This window comes from Neofelis nebulosa, chromosome 7 (genome assembly GCF_028018385.1).
Source record: "Neofelis nebulosa isolate mNeoNeb1 chromosome 7, mNeoNeb1.pri, whole genome shotgun sequence".
Classification (NCBI taxonomy): domain Eukaryota; kingdom Metazoa; phylum Chordata; class Mammalia; order Carnivora; family Felidae; genus Neofelis; species Neofelis nebulosa.
This window is the reverse complement of record NC_080788.1, coordinates 52,961,709-52,983,880: the sequence shown is the minus strand read 5'-3', so window position 1 is coordinate 52,983,880 and position 22,172 is coordinate 52,961,709. Positions and strand designations below refer to the sequence as shown.

Sequence of the window (22,172 nt, the reverse complement as noted above, 5' to 3'; positions counted from 1 at the left end):
ACCCAGACATCCAGATACATAAACAATGTTTACTACTCAACAAAAAGACTACACAATTAAAAAGTGGACAAAGGACGTGAAATGACATTTGTCCAAAGTTATACATACCAATGGCCAATGAGCACATGAGAAGTCTATTCCACATCATTAGCCATTAGGAAATGCAAACTGAATTCACAATGAGATACCACTTGACACCAACAGAGATGGCTACATTAACAAAAAAGAAAAATGTACAATAAGTGTTACTGAGGATGTGAAAAAAAAATGAAACCCTCGAACATTGCTGGTAGTAATGTAAAATGGTCTGGTCCCTCTGGAAAATGGTGTAATTCCTCAAAAGTTAAACAAAGAATTACCATATGACTCGGCAATTCCACCCCTATGTATATACTCAAAAGAATTGAAAACAGGCATTCAAATACTTGTACACAAATGTTCATAGCAGGGGCACCTGGGTGGCTCAGTCAGTAAGTGCCTGACTTCAGGTCAGGTCATGATCACATGGTTTGTGAGTTTGAGTGCCGCATCATCCGCATCATCCGGCCCTGCACCAACAGCTGAGCCTAGAGCCTGCTTTGGCTCTTCTGCCCCCTCTCCCTATCCCTCCCCAACTTGTGCACTTGCTCGCTCCTTCTCAAAAATAAATAAATAAACTTAAATACAGTTCATAGCAGCACTACTCAAACAGCCAAAAGATGGAAACATTGTAAATGTGCTGAATACCCAATTGCTCACTTTGAAACCATTAATTTTAGAGGCACCTGGCTGGTTCAGTCAGTTAAGCATCTGACTTAGGTTCGGGTCATGATCTAACAGTTCATGAGTTCGAGCCCCACATCGAACTCTTTGGATCCTCTGTACCCCTCTGTCTCTCTGCCCCTCCCCCACCTGCACTCTCCCTCTGTCTCGCAAAATAAATAAACTTAAAAAAAAATTTTTTAAATGGTTAATTTTATATGAATTTCACATCAATAAAAAACAAACTGGCAAAACTGAGACATTCCCAGACAAACAAAAACAGAGTTTACTGCTAGTAGGCCTGCCTCCTAAACGAAGCCTGTCCAGCTTAAATGAAATGACAGCAGTTTGAATCCACGTGAGGAAATAAAGAATAAGGAAACTAAACAGGTAATTATAAAAGTTAACATCAATGTATTTCTAGGAACTCCTTTCTTGATTAGATTTCAAACACAGTAACAAAACAGTAATTATAAAACCACATCACTGGGAAGTCAATGTATAAAGATGTAATTTGTGACAATAACAACAAAGGCAAGAGAGGATGAACTATGTAGAAAAAAATGTTCCTGTACTGCTAAAATTAAGTTGATATTAATCCAAACTAGATTATTATAATTCAAGATGTTAACTGTAATCACCAGAGTAACTGCTAAGAAAAAAACTAAAAACTATACAGAAAAATAAACAAGAAGGAAATCAATAGTACCCTAAAAGAAAATCAGTCTTAAAAAAGTAGACTGGGTGCCTGGGCGGCTCAGTCAGGTAAGCCTCTAATCTTGATTTTGGCTCAGGTCATGGTCTCACAGTTTCTGGGACTGAGCCCCACATCAGGCTCTACACTGATGGCGTGGAGCCTGCTTTGGATCCTCTGTCTCCCTCTCTCTGTCCCTCCCTCCCCTTTCAAAATAAATAAATACTTTAAAAAAAGGGGGGGAGAGCAATATACAAATTGAGGAACAAAAAAGGTATGACATATAGAAAACAAATAGCAAAATGGCAAAAGTGCTTCCTTATCAATTATTATTTTAAACAGAAATGATTAACTTCTCCAATGAAAAGGCAGGAATTGGCAAAATGAATTTCTATTTAATTTTTTACTTTTTTGTAAATTATCTGCAAGAATCTCACTTTATTATTTTTTTTAATATGAAATTTATTATCAAATTGGTTTCTATACAACACCCAGTGCTCATCCCAACAGGTGCCCTCCTCAATGCCCATCACCCACTTTCCCCTCCCTCCCACCCCCCGCCCCATCAACCCTCAGTTTATTCTCAGTTTTTAAGAGTCTCTTATGGTTTGCCTCCTTCCCTCTCTGTAACTTTTTCCCCCTCCCCCTCCCCCATGGTCTTCTGTTAAGTTTCTCAGGATCCACATAAGAGTGAAAACATATGGTATCTGTCTTTCTCTGTATGACTTATTTCACTTAGCATAACACTCTCCAGTTCCATCCACGTTGCTACAAAAGGCCGTATTTCATTCTTTCTCATTGACAAGTAGTATTCCATCGTATATATAAACCACATCTTCTTTATCCATTCATCAGTTGACGGACATTTAGGCTCTTTCCATAATTCAGCTATGGTTGAAAGTGCTGCTATAAACATTGGCGTACAAGTGCCCCTATGCATCGGCAACCGCATACACAAATAGGTTGAAAGTGAAAGGATGGAAAAAGATACTCCATGTAAATAGTAACGAAAAGAGAGCTATAGTGGTTATACTAATATTAAACAAAATAAATCTTAAGACAAAATTGTTACAAGATAAAAAAGGACATTATGAAATAAAAGGGCCCATCTGACATGAAGATATAATAGTTGTAAACATATATGCACCTAAAAACAAAAACTGACAGAAGTGAAGGGAGAAATAGTCCAAAAATAACAGTTGGAAACTTCAATAGTCCACTTACAATAACATCCAGAACTAGGCAGAAGATCAATGAGGAAACAGAGAACTTAAATAATACTATAAACCAACCACACATATAGACATCAATAGAACACTCCACTACCATCATTCTTTCCAAGTGCACACTGAACATTCTCCAGGTTAGAGCATATGTTACGATCCAAAACAAATTTCAGTACATTTAAGAAGGTTGAAAACATGTGAAGTATCTTTACTGACAACAATGGAATGAAAATAAATTCAGTAACAGAGGCAAATCTCGAAAATTCACAAGTGGATATTAAACAATGCATTCAATCATGGGCTCAAAGAAGAAATCACAAAGCAAATTACAAATATTTTCCGATGAATGAAAATGAAAATACAGGATGCCAAAAGGTAAGGGATGAGAGAAAGCAGTGCTGAAAAGGAAATCTGTAGCTGTAAACACCTACATTAAAAAAAGAGAAATCTCGGGGCATCTGGGTGGCTCAAACATCCAATTTGGGCTCAGGTCATGATCTCGCAGTTCATGAGTTTGAGCCCCACACTGGGTTCTGTGCTGACAGCTCAGAGCTTGGAGCCTGCTTCAGATTCTGTGTCTCCCTCTCTCTCTCTCTGTCCCTCCCCTGCTCATACTCTGTCTCTCTCTCTCTCTCAGAAATAAACATTTTTTAAAAAATTAAAAAAAAAAAAAAAAAGAGAAATCTCAGGGGAGCCTGGCTGGCTCAGTAGGTAGAGTGTCTGAATCTTGATCTCAAAGTCATGAGTTCAAGCCCCATGATGGGCATAGAGCTTACTGGGGAAAAAATAAAAAATAAATCCAACAGGGGCACCTGGGTGGCTCATTTAGTTGAGCGTCCGACTTTGGCTCAGGTCATGATCTCAGTTTGTGAGTTTGAGCCCCACATTGGGCTCTGTGCTGACAGCTCAGAACCTGGAGCCTGCTGCGGATTCTGTGTCTCCCTCTCTCTCTACCCCTTCCCCGCTCACACTCTATCTGTCTCAAAAATAAATAAATATTAAAAAAATTAAAAAAAAAAACAAACCCAAAACCAACAAAACACCCAGGACCAGAAGATGGCTTCACTCATGAATCCTATCAAATGTTTAAAGAATTAATGCTTATTCTTCTCAAACTCTTTGAAGCAAAGGGAACAGTTCCTAATCCATTCTATGAGGCCAGCATTATCCTGATACCAAAACCAAAGATGTCATGAATAAAGAAAACTACAGACCAATAAGCCTTATGAATACAAATGCAAAAATACTAAACAAAATACTAGCAAACTGAACCCAACAGCATATTAAAAGGATATGACAAAGTGGGAGCTATCCTAGGAATAAATGGTGGTTCAAGATTATTGTGACCATATTAACCAAATAAAGCAAAGTGAGCATTTTTTTTTTTTTTTTTTTTTTTTTAAATTTTAGAGAGAAAGAAGGAGCAAGCCCAAGCAGGGGAGAGACCGGCAGAAGGAGAGAAGGGGAGAGAGCGGGAGAGAGAGGGAGGGGAAGGGAGGGGAAGGGAGGGGAAGGGGGGGAGGGGGAGAGAGGGAGAGAGGGGGGGAGAGAGAGAGAATATCTTAAGCAGGCTCAGCACAGAGCCCAACATAGGGCTTAATCCCACAACCCTGGGATCATGACCTGAGCAGAAATCAAGAGTCAGATGCTCAACCAACTAAGCCACCCAGGCACCCCAAGAAAAGTGAGCATTTTTAAAAAATGTTTGTTTATTTTTGAGAGAGAGCACAGGCGAGGGAGAGGCAGAGAGACAGAGAGAAGGAGACGGAGAATCCAAAGCAGGCTCCAGGCCCTGAGCTGTGAGCACAGAGCCCTATGTGGGGCTAGAACCAACACACCATGAGATCATGACCTAAGCCAAAGTCAGATGCTTAACCAACTGAGCCACCCAGGTGCCCCCAAAAGTGAGCATTTTAATTGATGGAGAAAAGACATTTGACAAAATCCTACACCCTTTCATGATAAAACTACTCAACAAACTAGGGATAAAAGGGAATTTTCTCAACCTGAAAAAGGGCATCTACAAAAACCCACAGCTAATATATGTAATTGTGATGGCACGGATGCTTTCTCCCTAAGATCAAGAACAAGACTAGCATATCCATTCTCACCACGTGGATACAACATTGTACAGAAAGTTGTAGCTGCGGCAATTAGGCAAGAAAAAGAAATAAAAACATCCAAATTGCAAAAGAGGTAAAACTATCCCTATTTGCACATGACAAGATCTCTTATGTAGAAAATCCTGAAGAATGCACGCACAAAAAACCAATTACAGCTAGTACAGTCAGCAAGGTTGCAAGATAGAAGATACACATACAAAAATCAGTTATATTTCTATACACTAGCAATGAACAATTCAAAAATGAAATTAAGATAACAACTTCACCTGAGATAGTATTCAAAAGACTAGAATACTTAGGAGTAAATTGAACTCAGGAGGTGCAAGATTTTTACAATTAAAGCTACAAAACACTGTTGAAAGAAATAAGACACCTGACACAATTATCCTTAAAAGAAATATGTTGAGCCTAGGTAGAGATTTTACCCATTGTTACAGCAAGATATTTGTCAGGTGTAGTTATTTTCCACAACTGTCTTACTAATGAAATATGCTAGGCTTAACAGGAATTGCCCTGTCACGTCCATACTACCTTCAAGACCAAAAGCAATCTTCAAGGACAGATTTGTAAGTCAATCCTACAGCGTCCTATTATCTAACCGTAACATGGAAGAAAGCAGCAACAGACTCACACAAAATTAAAACACGAAGCCCAGAAAAGCAACCATCTCCACACATCACTTCTCCATACACTGGGTTAGCAACAGGAAAGCAATGCAGGGTACATCTTACTAAACTATTGTTTCTTTCTATCCAACTACTTATCAAATATGTATTAAGCATTCACATAAGCCTACGGGGCGGGGAGACAACCTTTTCATCATTCTGTCCCTGACACCCACCGAAGTAGCTAGAACATAATAGGGGATCAATAAATACTTATTGAATGAATGAACAACTTCATGACAGTGAGTCATGGGAAAGTTCACACAGAACTGTGCCTTGAAAGGTAAATGGGATACAGACAAGTAAAAATAAGGGGGAAAAGAAAACACCAGCAAAGGTAATGGAACAAGAGTTAGTATACAGGACTCTGTATTTCCAGACTCATCCCAACTGGAACCTCCTGAATACCCATCTCAGTGGAGCCGTCACACTAGATTTCCACCTGGTGCTCACTTCACTACACTCTAAAAAATATAAATAAACTGGAGTTAGAGAAAAAAAGAACCACAACAATAATGCATTTTGCTAAGGAAAAAAAGCAGATAACGTTACTTTGAGCCTGGGGGCTTTCAAGAATTCTGAACTTGGTCTTGGGGCCCTTGTCACTTCAAATAACTCCTATTCATATTTCAAACTCAAACATCCACAGTCCTTGTGCCAGAAGTACTTCCATGCACCACTAATCATTCATTTAATCAACAAGTCCTTTCTCCTCTCCAAACACAGATCCCATATGCTCTCCATCTAATACCATAGACTCAAGAAATTCCAGTTTCTGCACACGTTCTCACAAGACACATCGTCTCCGGTGCATAACGCCTATGTAAAGGCCTACCCCTGTACCCTGCCAGTCCTCCTCACCCAGACATCTCAAACTCCGCATCACGCCACTCTGATTTCAATCAAGAGGGCTTTCTGTGCCCCTCTGCAAATTCGTCCATCTCATACCCATATTCCCGAGCACCTACTATCCATTCATTCACAAACAGATCTTACTCTGCGCTCACTTGTGCAAAACAGGACAGAGCAGGACCCCCAGGTTCTTACCCGGGCCGCGCAGGCTCTCCTGCGCCGCCACCTCTGCCCCGCGTCTTCACCCCACCGGCTCCCAAGCACCGCATGGTCCACGGACACCAAGAACCCCGAGCCTCACACTCCGTGTTCGTCTCTCCGATTCCCGCCCAGGGAGGCTGGTACCGCCAGGAGTGCTGGGGGCGCTGAGGCAGGCGTGGAGGAAGCGCCACCACTGGTCCGTAGCGCCTCAGGGTTCGCAGACCCGGAACCGTACCGCCTTCGGGCTCCTGCAGCAGAAGCCCCTACACGCACCGCTCCCCTGAAGCCCAACCGATCCCACCTTTACGCTCAGCATCGCTATCAGCGTCGCTCCCGAAGAGATCCTCCATATCCGCCATTGACCCACACGTCCGCCACTGCCTCGGCTGGGGGTACCTCCGCGGCTGTCTTTACGGCAAGGAACCAACGAAACGCGACAGTGTCGTAAAGATTCACTGAAAGCCTCCTTTCCTTCTGTGACCTGGTATTTGCCTGCTCATTGACTCTCCCATGTCCACTGTGAGCATAAGTCCCGCCCTTTAGTCGATATCCGTTCCTATTTGCGAGCACTCTCACCGAGGGTGGGGCGTCTCCCGTCTGGGTGTCCGCGGCGTGGGCGGTTCTTGAGTCGCTGGGCGGAAGGGCCTAGACCGAGTTAAACCTGCCACGAATCAGGCCTGAAGTCCTTAGTTTCAAATTGACGAGCGGTTCCCAAATTGTTGAGAACTCCATAGAGCATTTCGTGTAGGTTATATCTGTTGCTATTTAACGTATTAGTAATTAAAGCAATTGAATTCAAATATTAAATTTAAATTCAAAATGTGTAAATAACAAACAGGTTAACATAAATAGTATTTTAAAATTTTAAATGACTAATCTTTTCAAAACCAAAAAATTGGAAGAGTGGAATTGTTTTACAGTTTTGAAAAGATCTTTAATGTCTGGCTTAGAAGACAGCTTAATTCTCATACCTGCTTCTACATTCAGTCTACTGAGAAATGTTTCGGTTGAAGGCATGTGAAGAAAATCTAGCCTCGTACAGACAGGACCTCTCAGACCCCTTGAAAGGGTCTTCTTCAGATCGCTTTTTGACAACTACAGTTTCAGAGCAGTGTATCTCAAACAAATTTTACATCCTAACCCACTATACACTTACTGTATAAAATGAAATATTTCACAAAACAATACTTCTTTACCACTAAGATGCTGCCTGAGATTTCCTACTCTCCTTTATTCTATTTCAGCTTTTGTTTTGTTTTGGTTTTAATGCCAGCAAGCAGTGAATCCACTAAATTGCTTTCATGATTTACTAGTGGATTACAGCATGCAACTGGAAAAACACTATTCAGAGGGTTCCACTGTGTTCGTTTTGCTGACAAAATGTTTTATTTTGGTAGGAAATGTGGCTATAATTGTACATTATAAAATCAGACAGTAAGAATTTTCATAATAGGTTACTGCTAGGTAAACCCTCTTGCTTCACTGAAGCTTAAAGAAAGAACTGACTTGAATATGTTACAGACTAGGTCTTCTTTTAGAAAGCTTATATTTTGGTTTTTTAAAAAAATGTACATCTTGTGCTAAATTATTACCTGATTTAGTTCAGATAAGGGTTTTGTCTCATATAAGGGTTTTGATCTTGGACAAGCAATATGGATTTTTAATTTGGAGATTATATGTTTTTGTTGCAGATAAGAGTGCCTGACAGGGTTCAAATGGATATGGTATCAATTCTAGAGCTGTTGTGTTTAAAATGGAAAGTGTAAGACTAGGTAGACGGAATCACTTTATAAGTATTCGATTTGTGATTCATTTTCATTCAGAGTACTCTCTTTGAAAAGTGCACTTATTCAGTCTTGAATTACAGCGCCTATATTCGTGACTAATAGACTTTGTGTTGATTTCATTTGAATAAAAATGCAAAACAAATTACTTCTGGTTTTTTACTTTTTTTGTTTTTGTTCTACTTTATACTGATCATTGTTCTATTCATTGCCTTTCCTCATACAAAATACAATACAGTCAACTAGATTTCAGCCAAATCAACCACAATCATTGATGTACTGCTTGCCTGAGGTTACACCCAGGTCACTTTCATTGATGTTTAGAGTATTTAAGATCATCTTTTCACTTCAGAGAAGTTCGTCCTATTGGGTTTGTGTTTTCAAAACTTTTTTTTTTTTTTTTACTTTATTTAGTTATTTTGAGAGAGAGAGCATGCTCACATGTGTGGGGGAGGGGCAGAGAGAGGGAGAGAGAGAATCCTAAGCAGGCTCTGCAGTGTCAGTGTGAGCCTGACATGGGGCTCAAACCCATGAACCATGAGATCATTACCTGAGCCGAAATCAAGAGTCAGATGCTTAACCAACTAAACCACCCAGGTGTCCCTGTGTTTCATTCATTTAATTTTGAGTGTTAAGATTATTTCTTGATTTGCTCACAGGGATGGGGAATTTTATCTATCAAATGTGTGATTAAATAAAACAACTACAGAGCAGCTTTACCTTGTTACCAAATTTTTGAGAGGTTGTCTCTTTTTCCCCATTTTCTGCCTTCATAAGGTGAAGATAGATCCTCAGAATTGTGACCTTTGATACACCCACAATATCTCCAGAGAGGTTCAACTAGACTGATTATATAACACAGCACAATTACTGTATTATTACAAGTATTTTTACAAAATAACAAGAATACCTTTAAGATTTATAAACTCTATGTTCACATCAAGTTGAAACAGTATAAGAGAAAGAGAGGGAGAGAAGCCTAGGAGCACAAGCAGCAGTGAGGGAGGGGCAGAGGGAGAGGAAGAAAGAATCTTTTTTTTTTTTTAATGTTTTATTATTTTTGAGAGAGCAAGAGCTAGAGGCAGAGAGAGAGGGAGACAGAGGATCCCAAGCCGGCTTCGCACCGACAGCCGAGAGCCCAATGTGGGGCTCAAACTCACGAACCTGAGTCGAAGTCAAACAGTTAACCAACAGCCACCCAGGTGCCCCCTCTTTTTGTAATGTTCATTTAGTTAGTTTGAGAGAGAGAGAGCAAGCAGGGGAGAGGCAGAGAGAGGGAGACAGAAAATCCCAACATGGGCTCAATCCCATGAACTATGAAATCATGACCTGAGTCAGAGGCTTAACTGACTGAGCCACCCAGACGCGTTATGGGGAGAGAGAATCTTAAGCAGTCTTCATGCCCAGCACGCAGCCAGAGAGGGGCTTGATCTTAGAGTCTGGAAGCTTAACCAACTGAGCCACCCAGGTGCCCCAGAGCTAACCTTTAAAAGGAACAGGCTGGTGGGGCACCTGAGTGGCTCAGTCCATTAAGCGTCCGACTTGGGCTCAGACCATGATCTCATGGTTTGTGAGTTCAAGCCCGGTGTCAGGCTCTGTGCTGAGCGCTCAGAGCCTGGAGCCTGCTTCAGATTCTGTGTCTCCCTTTCTCTCTCTGCCCCTCTCTCATTCATGCTCTGTCTCTCTCTCAAGAATAAATAAACATTAGAAATAAATAAAATAAAAAGAACCATTTGGTGTGAACTAGAGAGGAAGAGAGAAGTCCTGCAGTTTCTGTCCCTAGCCATAAGTCAACAATGGGGCAGCTCATTTCTTGGAAGCTATGGAGCACTTACTCATAGTCTGCCTTTATTAGATTCTTTGCTGAATTGGATCTCTGCAATGGGTGGTATAGGGATATAAAAATAATAGCAAACATGGTATATGCAACGTGTGTGTGTGTGTGTGTGTGTGTGTGTATACACGAGTTTGAGGGAAAATAGTGTAAAACATCTGAAGAATTTAAGTTTCAGAAGTAAATTATAAACTATATACAGGTCCTGAAGAATGGAAAGCCAGAAAATGACCAACATGAATGGCAGTCTGTCAGGAAAGGTTTCTTAGTACTATGTTCTGAATGTCTGTGTCCCCTCAAAATTCATACTGAAATCCCAATGCCAAAGTAGTGATACTAGAAGGCGGGAAGTTGGGAAGTGATTAGGTCACGAGGGTGGAGCCCACACGAATAGAATTCAAATTCTTATAAAAGAGACATTACAGAACTCCCTAGCCCTTTCCAACATGGGAGGACACAGCAAGAAAGTCCTGGCTGTGAACCAGGAGGAAGGAAGAGGACCCTTACCAGAATGCTGTCATCCTGGCACTTTGATCTTAGGCCCCCCCAACCTCCAGAACAGTAAGAAACAAATTATGTATATATAGTTATATATGTGTATACAGTTATGTATGAGCTGCCTAGTCTATGGTATTTTATCAAAGCTGTCCAAGTAGACTAAGACAGGTTGATTCAAGCTAGACTATTGAAGTAATGGGAGGGAACCCATTTTTCGAAACAAAATTGAGCAGAACGTAAAATTCAACCAAGCAAAACTTATGTTATTTTACTTAAATCTATTCCCTGATTCACATGAAGTTTCAGAACACTATGGATAAAGAGAACATTTTAAAAGCTTCTAGAGAGAGAAAAATCAGCTGACATAGAAAGGATCTAGAATTGGGGCACCTAAGTGGTTCAGTCATTTGAGAGTCTGACTCTTGATTTTGGCTCAGTTCTGATCCCAGGGTTGTGGGATTGAGCCATTCATTGGGCTCTGAAGTGAACGCGGAGCCTGCTTAAGATTCCCTCTCTCCCCCCTCAGCCCGCCTCCTCTCCCCCACTCACATTCTCTCCATCTCTCTCTCAAATTAAAAAAAAAAAAAATTAAATTAAATAAAAACTTTAAAAGATCTGGAATTAACAATGGATTTATCAACAACAATTCTGAAAGTTAGAAAATAAAATCCTTAAGGAAAATGGTTCATTCTAGAATTCTGTATCCAAACAACCTATCATTAAGTACAAGGAAAGAATAATAATATTCTGTGTAAGCCAGAATCTATATAAGAAGCCCTAAGGCTGCCATACCATGAAGATGCCCAAACTAGACACACAGACCAAATGGAGAGGTCCTCAACTACATAAAAAGAGATATCTGAAAAGAGAGAGAGAGAAATATCTAACCAGCCTTCAGCTGCTGTAGACCTCCTGTGGTTCCAGCTCCATCTGAAGACAAGCTCAGTCAGAGACCCCAGGTCACAAATGCCCAGCTGAGACTTTTTGAAATTCTTATCTCACAGAATCCAGAAAACAATGAGTGGGTGTTGTGGCAGAATGCCACAAGTTTTGAGGTAGTTTGTTATATAGCAATAGAAATTGGAAGAGTTACTAAAGTACTTGACAGTCTATGAATTGTGACCCACCAAAATGAAGAACTAAACCAAGGAAGAGAACAGCTTTAGAGGAAAAGGAACCCCAAGATTGGAAAGACGCAAAAGGACTCCCTATGATCCTAGAAGGCTGCTGGTCCAGAATGGAGCAAGAGCACAGAAAGCTCCCAGAGAGAGAAGTCTGAGAAGGACGCACAGCTAATGGAATACCTGCTGCAGTCACTCATCCAATAGGGATTTAAGTGCCTTCTCCAAGCCAGAAACTATTGTGGGCACGGGAGATACAACAGAACACAAAATAGACCAAGCATCTGTTCTCAGAAACTTGCATTTTGGTGGAAGATGAGACACAATAAAATAATACACTAATAAATTTATAAATATATACACTTAGTTTTGTATATTCATATCTAATGTGTTTGAATATTTTGAATGGGTATTTTCCTGTAATTAGAGTATAAAAAAATTTGTACCTGACACATTAAAACTAAGCAAACAGAGGAGAGCCAGGGTATCTCAGTCAGTTAAGCGTCTGACTTCAGTTCAGGTCGTGATCTCACAGTTCGTGGGTTTGAGCCCTGTGTTGCGCTCTGTGCTGACGGCTCAGAGCCTGGAGCCTGCTTCAGATTCTGTGTCTCCTTCTCTCTCTGGCCCTCCCCTTCTTGCACTCTGTCTGTCTGTCTCTCTCAAAAATAAATAAACACTTAAATTAAAAAAAAAAAACAAACAAAAACTAAGCAAACAGAAAACCAAGGAAATTATTACCTCCAAGGAAATAGGAAATGTAGCCCTCCAAAGGCTACAGAATGCTATGTGGTTCAGCTGGTAATAATAAGAGATAACACATAATACCTACACCTGCTAGGAGCTGTTGTGAGTGCTTTTTATATGGATCCATTGTCCTTTATCCAAAACTCTTGGAGCCACATATGTTTCAAGATTCGGATATTTTCCCAGATTTTAGAAAGGGAATACAGCACATATATATTTATTCCTCAACACATCTAATTAGGTCTGAAGACTATCCCAAATCAAAATTAAATTTCTATGGCAAAATGTACAAAAATCCAAACTAAGAGTGATAAAACTTTAAATAGCTTTAGGTCAGTTCCCGGCAGCATTTGCTACCAAATGTTATGTACTTTTTATTTTAGAGCTTTTGGATTTCAGAATTGTGGCTAAGGGCTTCTGGGCCAGAACTAACTTATTCTTTCCTAATATATTCCTATATTATACATAAGGAACCTGAAGGAAACACAGAGAACCTAAGTGGTTTTTCCCTAGGTTACACAGCTAATAAGACTTGCTTGGTCATAATTATGTAAACACTGAGTATTTTAAGTGTAGTAGTACTATTTGACTTTTAAAATGTCACACACAGTCATAATTTTAGTGAGGAATAGTTTACCATTTGATATGGAAAGATCCAAGACACATGAGTTCCGGGGGAAAAACATTCTGAATATGGTGTATATAAAGCTACCATCACATTTGAAATGTGTGTGTGTACCATATAAATGGATACACTGTCTCTGGAAGACTGCAACAAAAGCTGGAAACCAAGGAAAGGAGCTAGGGGACTGGAGGAGGGAAGAGAAGAAAAACCTCACTCACTGTGTACTTCCTGACACATTTGAGTTTTATACCCAGTGACTGTGTTCAAAATTCAATTAAATTTAATAGTAAGAAGATAGACACCAAAACGTCAATACTGCTTCGTTAACTCAGGATGCTCAGGTTTTTATTTTACAGCAGTCCCCTCCTCTCCTTGGTTTCACTTCCCAAGGTTTCAGGTACCCACAGTCAAGTCACTGCATCCAAAAGTAAATGATCTCCCTCCTAACGCATCCTCCAAAGGTAACGAGTAGCCCAACACTAAGTCACAGTGCCTACATCCTTTACCTCACTTCGTCTCACCATGAAGGCATTTTATCATCTCACAGCATGGCAACAGGAAGAATGAGTACAGCACAGTAAGATACTCGAGAGAGAGGCCATATGCACATAACTTTTATTACACTACATTGCTGTAATAGTTCTATTAGTTATTTCTTTTGTATTAACATTGTTTATTGTTGTCAGAAGAGTGAGACTTGTTTTAGAATCTATACGCACACACAAAATTCTATATTAATTAACATGACAGATCAGAAACCAAAACAGCAAAATGAGTAAACAAGCTAAAGATTACAAATAGTCATCCTGCAGGAAAAAACTGTCATAAATAATAAAAAAGCACAAAACAAAACTTCATATTTGAATTCTACAGTTACTAATAATGCTAGCTATTAGTTATTTTGTTCATCTCTTACTGTGGCTAATTTCTATGTTAAACTTTATCATAGATATATGTACAGGAAAAAAACATAGTGTATATATATTTATATATAGCATATTTATATATATATAGCATATATATATATAACATATATATATATGTTATATATATATAACATATATATATATAGCATTCACTGGGAGGCAGATAAGGGGACTAGTGTATTTTATTCTTTTCTATGTTTTCCAAGTCTCCTACAATAAACATGCATTAGTTTTAGAATAATTGGGGAAAATTTTTCTTTAGGGAGTACATTCTTTATTCAACTATGTTTTTTTTTTACTACGTTGGCATCTAGAATCCTATGACTATAGAAGTCTTCAGATTCTGAAGAATAAGTAAATCTTGGGTTCTTAGACTAATAAATTTTTTTTATGCTTATTTATTTTTGAGACAGAGAGAGAGATAGAGTGTGAGCAGGGGAGGGGAAGAGAGAGAGGGAGACACAGATTCCCAAGCAGGCTTCAGGCTCCGAGCCATCAGAACAGAGCCGACCCAGGGCTCAAGTGGGTTCTTAGACTAATAAATGACAGTTGTTATTGTCATAATCCACGGTGGGCCTGAAGTAATTTTTTTTTTTAATGTTTATTTTTGAGACATAGAGTAGGTGCATGCACGAGCAGGGGAGGGGCAGAGAGAAAGTGAGGCAGAGGATCCCAAGGGGCTCTGCGCTGACAGAAGAGAGTCGGAAAGGGACTAGAACCCACGAACCCCAAGAACATGACCTGGGCTGAAGGCAGATGCTTAAACGACTGAGCCACCCAGGTGCCCCTCAAGTAACTTTTTTTTTTTTTTTTTTCAACGTTTATTTATTTTTGGGACAGAGAGAGACAGAGCATGAACGGGGGAGGGGCAGAGAGAGAGGGAGACACAGAATCGGAAACAGGCTCCAGGCTCTGAGCCATCAGCCCAGAGCCTGACGCGGGGCTCGAACTCACGGACCGCGAGATCGTGACCTGGCTGAAGTCGGACGCCCAACCGACTGCGCCACCCAGGCGCCCCTCAAGTAACTTTTTAATAGAAGCTCTGTTTACTCAGTTGGAGTGATAGAAGTTATTTGAGGAGCAACTTTGGTTCACATCATGATCTCACAGTTTACTGCATCAAGCCCTAGATGCCCTACCACAATTAGTGAGATAGAGCCCCAAATCCGGTTCAGTGCTGACAGTGTGAAGCTTGTTTGGGATTCTCTCTCCCTCTGTCTCTGCCCCTCCCCCACTCACATGTGTTTTTTGTTTTTTTTTTCTCTCTCTCTCTTTGTCGCTCAAAATAAATAAATAAATTTATTTATAAAAGTTTTTTAATGTAAACCTAATTACCTCATGGGAGAGTTTTCAGGCTGTCAAGAAAAAGACAGAAATCTACATCTCATAATAAAATTTAAGCTGCTTTCCAAAATGATAGGAAACCCTTTTCTCAAATCTCTTTCCTTTCACCATCTTTATTTTTTTTTCCTCTCACTGTCTTTTTTTTTTTTTTTTTTTTAATTTTTTTTTTCAACGTTTTTTATTTATTTTTGGGACAGAGAGAGACAGAGCGTGAACGGGGGAGGGGCAGAGAGAGAGGGAGACACAGAATCGGAAACAGGCTCCAGGCTCTGAGCCATCGGCCCAGAGCCTGACGCGGGGCTCGAACTCACGGACCGTGAGATCGTGACCTGGCTGAAGTCGGACGCTTAACCGACTGCGCCACCCAGGCGCCCCTCCTCTCACTGTCTTTAAACTAACTTACTTTAGATCCAAGTGCCAACTGCAAAACACTAGTTGATAATTGTTTCCTATGCAAATGAGAGTTTGGACAGCAAACATGGTCTTGGAAAATGTCTCAGTACACTTCCTATGAAAAGTTGCACTTAAGTTGAGAAAAAAAAATAAAAGAAGTAATGAGTCAGGTAAAGAACCATTTCTTAGCACTGAAGCAAAGGTTGTCCTTTTGAAACTTATCCTCTTGAATCTAGGGTTAGGTTTAGAGAGTGGCTTCCTTGAATAGGTAGGATTTAGGTTTCTCTCTGAAGCCTGAGGGTTACCAGGGAGCTATGTCCTTAAAAGACCTACCCAGCCAGCACAGGACGTCGGTGTAGTAGACACTAAAAGAGCCGGAACATCAACCACCCAGGGAAGGAATTAGAAGGAACAAAGAAAGGGGAGGCCGCAGAAAGGGGAGGCGGGGCGCTGTGCTTGTGGGTGTTAATGGAGGAAGCTAAGTAAAGTGAAACGTAGCAAGGATACCAAAGGAACGAAATGGGAAGTATGAGGCAGGGGAAAAAAGAAGGAAAAATAGATGAAAGAGACAAAGGGAAAGGAGAAAAAACAACAACACATTTTTATAAAAGAACATAATAAAATAGTACTAAGGTGGGGGAATATTGAGACAAAAGTGGGAACGCCCTCCCAACGTTAGAACCAAAGAGACAGACAAAAAGTTAGATTTACAAACTGCCCTGCCAACCGATATTTTTACAAGTATTTTTACAAAGGAAGCAGTAAAACAAATTCGGCTCAAACCCAAAGCAAAACTGAAAAATGTCACTTTACAGTAAAGCTACTCTAATAAAATCTCTTCACTAGATTTCCTTATTCAGTTGGTTGTTTTAGAATCATCAGCATAAGTGCAGCGATATCATCTCCCTGTAAGGGTGGCAACTCCTGGCTCTGGCGCTCAACATATTTTATCTTATCCACAGAGGGATTGCTACAAAGAGATTGCTACACTGTGTTTCACGCTTGCAATTGCAAAAAAAAAAAAAAAAAAAAGCATTCCCGTATTAAAACCCTTAGTGGTAATATGGCAAAAGGCCACAAGATGGTGATGGTATACCCTGCAGAGACCTCATTCATCAGCAAAACCAGCAGCACACGCGCACACCCCCACCCCCATCAGTTTTTCCTTAGCAAAAAAATTGACTTGGGGAGTGAGGGTGGTGTGAAGGAGAGAAGAGGTTTGAAAAACACTAACTTTAGATAATAATAAAAACACTTCCTTTAACAAAACTTAGAAGAAACCATTTGGTTTCTCTTGTTTTCTCTTAAGATTGACTGGTAAACACCAAGAAAATGTTTTTTTTTTGTACCTGATTATTATGTATCTATTGTTAAAGTCATACATTTGAATTAAGTAGCAAATTTTAATTTTTTTCTTAGGCTCCATAAGATGAAATTTTCTTAGAGTCCAGGAAAGATTTTATCTCCTTGACTGAAGTTTATTTCCTTACTCATTGAGGAAATGACAGGCAGGGTTAATCCTGTAAATGGGTGTGACATTTTAGGTTAATAGTGATTCATACTGATATATGGATACCTTTCATTTCTAGTACATAAACACACATGTATATACTTTCTATCTGACATTTTACACAGAAACAAAATTTGGAAGGAGAAATAGGATAGAATCCTGGGTCTAAAATACCAAAGAAGAAACTAAAGGGAAAATAATGTAAAGGTTATTCAAGAGCCACGAGATATTGTTTCCAAAAACAATAGTAGTCATTAGAAGTATTCTTTTCTAGATGCTCAACGTCGCTCCTCATCAGGGAAATACAAATCAAAACCACACTCAGATATCACCTCACGCCAGTCAGAGTGGCCAAAATGAACATATCAGGAGACTATAGATGCTGGAGAGGATGTGGAGAAATGGGAACCCTCTTGCACTGTTGGTGGGAATGCAAATTGGTGCAGCCGCTCTGGAAAACAGTGTGGAGGTTCCTCAAGAAATTAAAAATAGACCTACCCTATGACCCAGCAATAGCACTGCTAGGAATTTACCCAAGGGATACAGGAGTACTGATGCATAGGGGCACTTGTACCCCAATGTTTATAGCAGCACTCTCAACAATAGCCAAATTATGGAAAGAGCTTAAATGTCCATCAACTGATGAATGGATAAAGAAATTGTGGTTTATATACACAATGGAGTACTACGTGGCAATGAGAAAGAATGAAATATGGCCCTTTGTTGCAACATGGATGGAACTGGAGAGTGTTATGCTAAGTGAAATAAGCCATACAGAGAAAGACAGATACCATATGGTTTCACTCTTAGGTGGATCTGAGAAACTTAACAGAAACCCATGGGGGAGGGGAAGGAAAAAAAAAAAAAAAAGAGGTTAGAGTGGGAGAGAGCCAAAGCATAAGAGACTGTTAAAAACTGAGAACAAACTGAGGGTTGATGGGGGGTGGGAGGGAGGGGAGGGTGGGGTGGGTATTGAGGAGGGCAACTTTTGGGATGAGCACTGGGTGTTGTATGGAAACCAATTTGACAATAAACTTCATATATTGAAAAAAAAAAAAAAAAGAAGTATTCCTTTCTGGGGCACCTGGGTGGCTCAGTCAGTTAAGCGGCAGACTTCTGCTCAAGTCCTGATCTCATGGTTCATGGGCCTGAGCCCTGTGTCGGGCTCTCTGCTGTCCGCACAGAGCCTGCTTTGGATGCTCTGTCCCCCTTTCTTTCTGCCCCTCCCCTGCTCGTTCTCTATCTCAAAATAATTAAATAAACTTAAAAAAAAAGTATTCATTTCTATTTAGCATCAAGTAAATTCTTAAACGCCACTTTAAATTCCAAATACTGACCTGAATCTGATAATGTCAAAATGACAAAGTGACAAAATGTCATAAAAATTTCTTACCTTTGACTCTGTAATTCTGTATCAAAGACTTTATCTTGAGAAAATAAGAGATTCACATGAAGATGTACAAGGGTATTTATTATAGCATTGTTCATAGAAATGAGAAATATTGGGAACATCATAGTAGGGAATGGATCAAACAAGTTATCAGACATCCATAAACTGAAATCCTATGCAATCACTTAAATTATATGTATCAGTGCATTGTCTGGTGCACAAATTATATGTATCAGTGCATATACTGGTGAAGGTAGTAGAAAAATAAGACAGCCTCTTGAAAGAGCAATTTGGTATCGTCTATTTAAATTGTAAATGGGTATACTCTTTGATTCAACATTTCCATGTCTAGGTATTTATCATGAGAAAATAATTTGACAGATATGCAAATATATGTGGACAAAATGTTCATTGAAAGTTTGTTTATAATAGTCAGAAATTGTAACCACTCAAAACACCCATCAGTGGAGGATTGTTCAAATAAATTATAATGCAGTCATACAGTGAAATACTAAGTAGCACAGATTAGGTAGATGAATATGTATCGAAGAGAGGAACATTATATATTATTAGATTGCCAAAGCTGGTTAGAAAATGGGATGTTTTTTACAGTGTGGGGGTTCCCCCCAAATTAAAAATAGAACTAGTATAGGATCCAGCATTTCCATTTGTGGGTATATATCCAAAGGAAATGAAATCACTATCTCAAAGGGATATTTGCCTCCCCCCCCCCATATACACTGCAGCGGAATTTATAATAGCCAAGACATGGAAAAAACCCTGTGTCCCTCAGCAGATGAATGGATATAGAAAGTGTGGTAAATACACAGTGGAATATTATTCAGCCATAAAAAGAAGGGAATTTTGCCATGCCCAACATGGATGAAACTTAAGAATATTATACAAAGTTGAAATAAGTCATACAGAGAAAGACAAATACTGTATGATCTTCCTTATATGTGGAATCTTAAAAAAAAAAAAAACGAGCTCATAGAAAAAAAAAAAAAAAACAAGCTTATGGCTGCCAGGGTCTGGGGGCGGGGGTAATAAAAGAGACAGAATGGGTGAAGGGGGTCAAAAGGTACAAACTTCCAGTTATAAGATGAGTAAGTCCTAGGGATGTAATGTACAGCACGGTAACTATAGTTAAAAATATTGAATTGTAGGGGCATCTGACTGGTTCAGTTGGTAGAGCATGTGACTCTTAATCTTGGGATTGTGAGTTCAATCCCCAAGTTGGGTGCAGAGATTACTTAAAATAAAATCTTTTTTTTTTTTTTTTTTTTTTTTTTTTTTACATTTTTTATTTATTTTTGGGACAGAGAGAGACAGAGCATGAACGGGGGAGGGGCAGAGAGAGAGGGAGACACAGAATCAGAAACAGGCTCCAGGCTCCGAGCCATCAGCCCAGAGCCTGACGCGGGGCTCGAACTCACAGACCGCGAGATCGTGACCTGGCTGAAGTCGGACGCTTAACCGACTGCGCCACCCAGGCACCCCTAAAATAAAATCTTTGAAAAATATATTGAATTGTATATTTTAAAGTTGCTAAGAGAATAAATGTTAAGTATTCTCACCACACACACACACACACACACACACACACACAAATTGTAACTATTTGAGATGATGTATGAGTTAACTAACCTTATTATGGTAATCATCTATGTTTATGTAAACAAATATTTAAATATACACTAAATGTCTAGAAAGGTACACACAATGATGTAATGGTAAAAGTTTAACATCCAGCACTCCAGGACAAAAAGCCTTGATAACTGATGTTTGCCAACTTCCATGGCATAAATATTCCTGCCATGACTGACTTCAAGCTATAGTTATGGAACATGGATTTGGGAAAGAAGCACACAAGTAGCTCAATGAGCCAGCATGAGTATGTTCCACCATATCTCTATACTTCTGGGACGTGACATTATGAGAAGGTGTTCATATTCCACCTCACATATGGCTGTGTTTGTTTCCAGTTTTCATAATGAAATTGTATCACTGTTGCAACCACCACCACCACCACCACCAAAATGCCAATTTGGGAAACAAAGGTTTTTAAAAGAATATTGAAATAGATGGGAAAATGCTTATGACACACTGTCAGGTAAAAACTGCATGTCACAAAGCAGTATCTAGTATTATCTCAATTTCATATATATGTGTGTATATATGTGTATATATTTATATACATATTCATATATATTCATATGTATATATATACATACACATACACATATATATTCCTTTACACAGGAAAATGTCTGAAAGGAAATAAGCCAAAAACCACACAGTGGTTATAGTGGAATGATGGAATTCTGGGCAATTTTATTTTTTGTTTTACTTTTCAATTTTTTCCATGTTGTCATAATTATGTAATGCTTTCATAATCAGAAAAGACATCAATGTATATAAAATACTTAGCCTTGCCATCACTGCTTAGAAAGCAATTTCTTCCCTTTAGGATTGCTATTACTACAATCAGAGAGCATGGCTATCTTCAAATGTGGATAAGTGGAACCTTTTTTTTTTTCCCTCTCTCAAAGGTAAAAAGGAGAAATTAGTTTTTATTTATGTGGCCCAAGATCTTGAAATACATACATATATTTCCTGACCCTTACTAGAAAAATTTCCAATCCCTTACTTTATCAGTTATTGCCAAAGACCCTACCCTGATTTACCCGGATTGTTTTAACAACCTTTAGCTACTCTTTCTTTGTTTCCATTTCTCCCCTCAGTACAGTACATACTGTAATTAGGACAGATTAGGGAGATCTACATGAGTGTTGCCAAAAGGTTAATCATCTTAAAATATGATTTTCCTTTTTATTTTGTTCAAAAATTTTTAATGGCAGGTTGCAAAAGAATATTTATAGCATGATCCCATTTTGGCAATAATTATATAAACCTATTACTATATGTGCAGAAAAAAATCTGGGAGAATATATACCAACTTGTTAGCAAAGCTTTTCTCTGGGAGTACTGGAATTACAAGGGAATCTTACATTCAAATTTTTATGTCTATGAAATGTTTTAAGAGAAGCCTAGATTACTTTCCTAATGCAAAAAGAAAGAAAATGAGGAGAGAATTTGTTACTGAATTCCCAGTGTCCAGGGGATTAAATCTAAAGTCTTCTCCTTTTGTACAAGGGCCTACTTTCACAATCTACCTATGCAGTAAAACCCACCTAATCTACTCCAGCTCCTCACTGAAGATTACTCACTTTTCTGAATTTCTCCAGTACTTCCTGACTTTGGCATTTATCTTTGCATTTTACCACACATTGGGTCATAATATTTTACAAACTGCTCCTATTTAATTCATAGATACTTAAGGATGGAGTTTGTGTTTATTCTTTATGCTCCCCACCCTCCAAGTCTTTATTAGTTTCTGGTGGGCACAAACTTGGTGTCTTAAAACAACAGAAATTTATTCTTTCCAATTTCTGGAGGCCAGAGGTTCATCAATTTCACTGGGTTAAATAAAGGTGACAG

The 22,172-nt window shown here is 39.2% G+C and overlaps 1 protein-coding gene across 2 annotated transcripts in view; it reads right to left on the bottom strand.

Annotated features, from left to right (window-relative positions):
* Nucleotides 1-7,023, bottom strand: part of LEO1 (LEO1 homolog, Paf1/RNA polymerase II complex component) — a 34,363-nt gene extending 27,340 nt beyond the window's left edge. Inside the window, exon 1 of one of the 2 annotated variants that reach the window (XM_058737712.1) lies at nucleotides 6,804-7,023. In XM_058737712.1, the coding sequence (XP_058593695.1) occupies nucleotides 6,804-6,861 (58 nt within the window). In that variant the 5' untranslated portion in view covers nucleotides 6,862-7,023. Of the gene's footprint in view, nucleotides 1-108; nucleotides 161-6,803 lie in introns of those variants that run through there. The other variant, XM_058737714.1, reaches the window with a different exon arrangement.
* Between the last annotated feature and the right edge of the window lie 15,149 nt (nucleotides 7,024-22,172).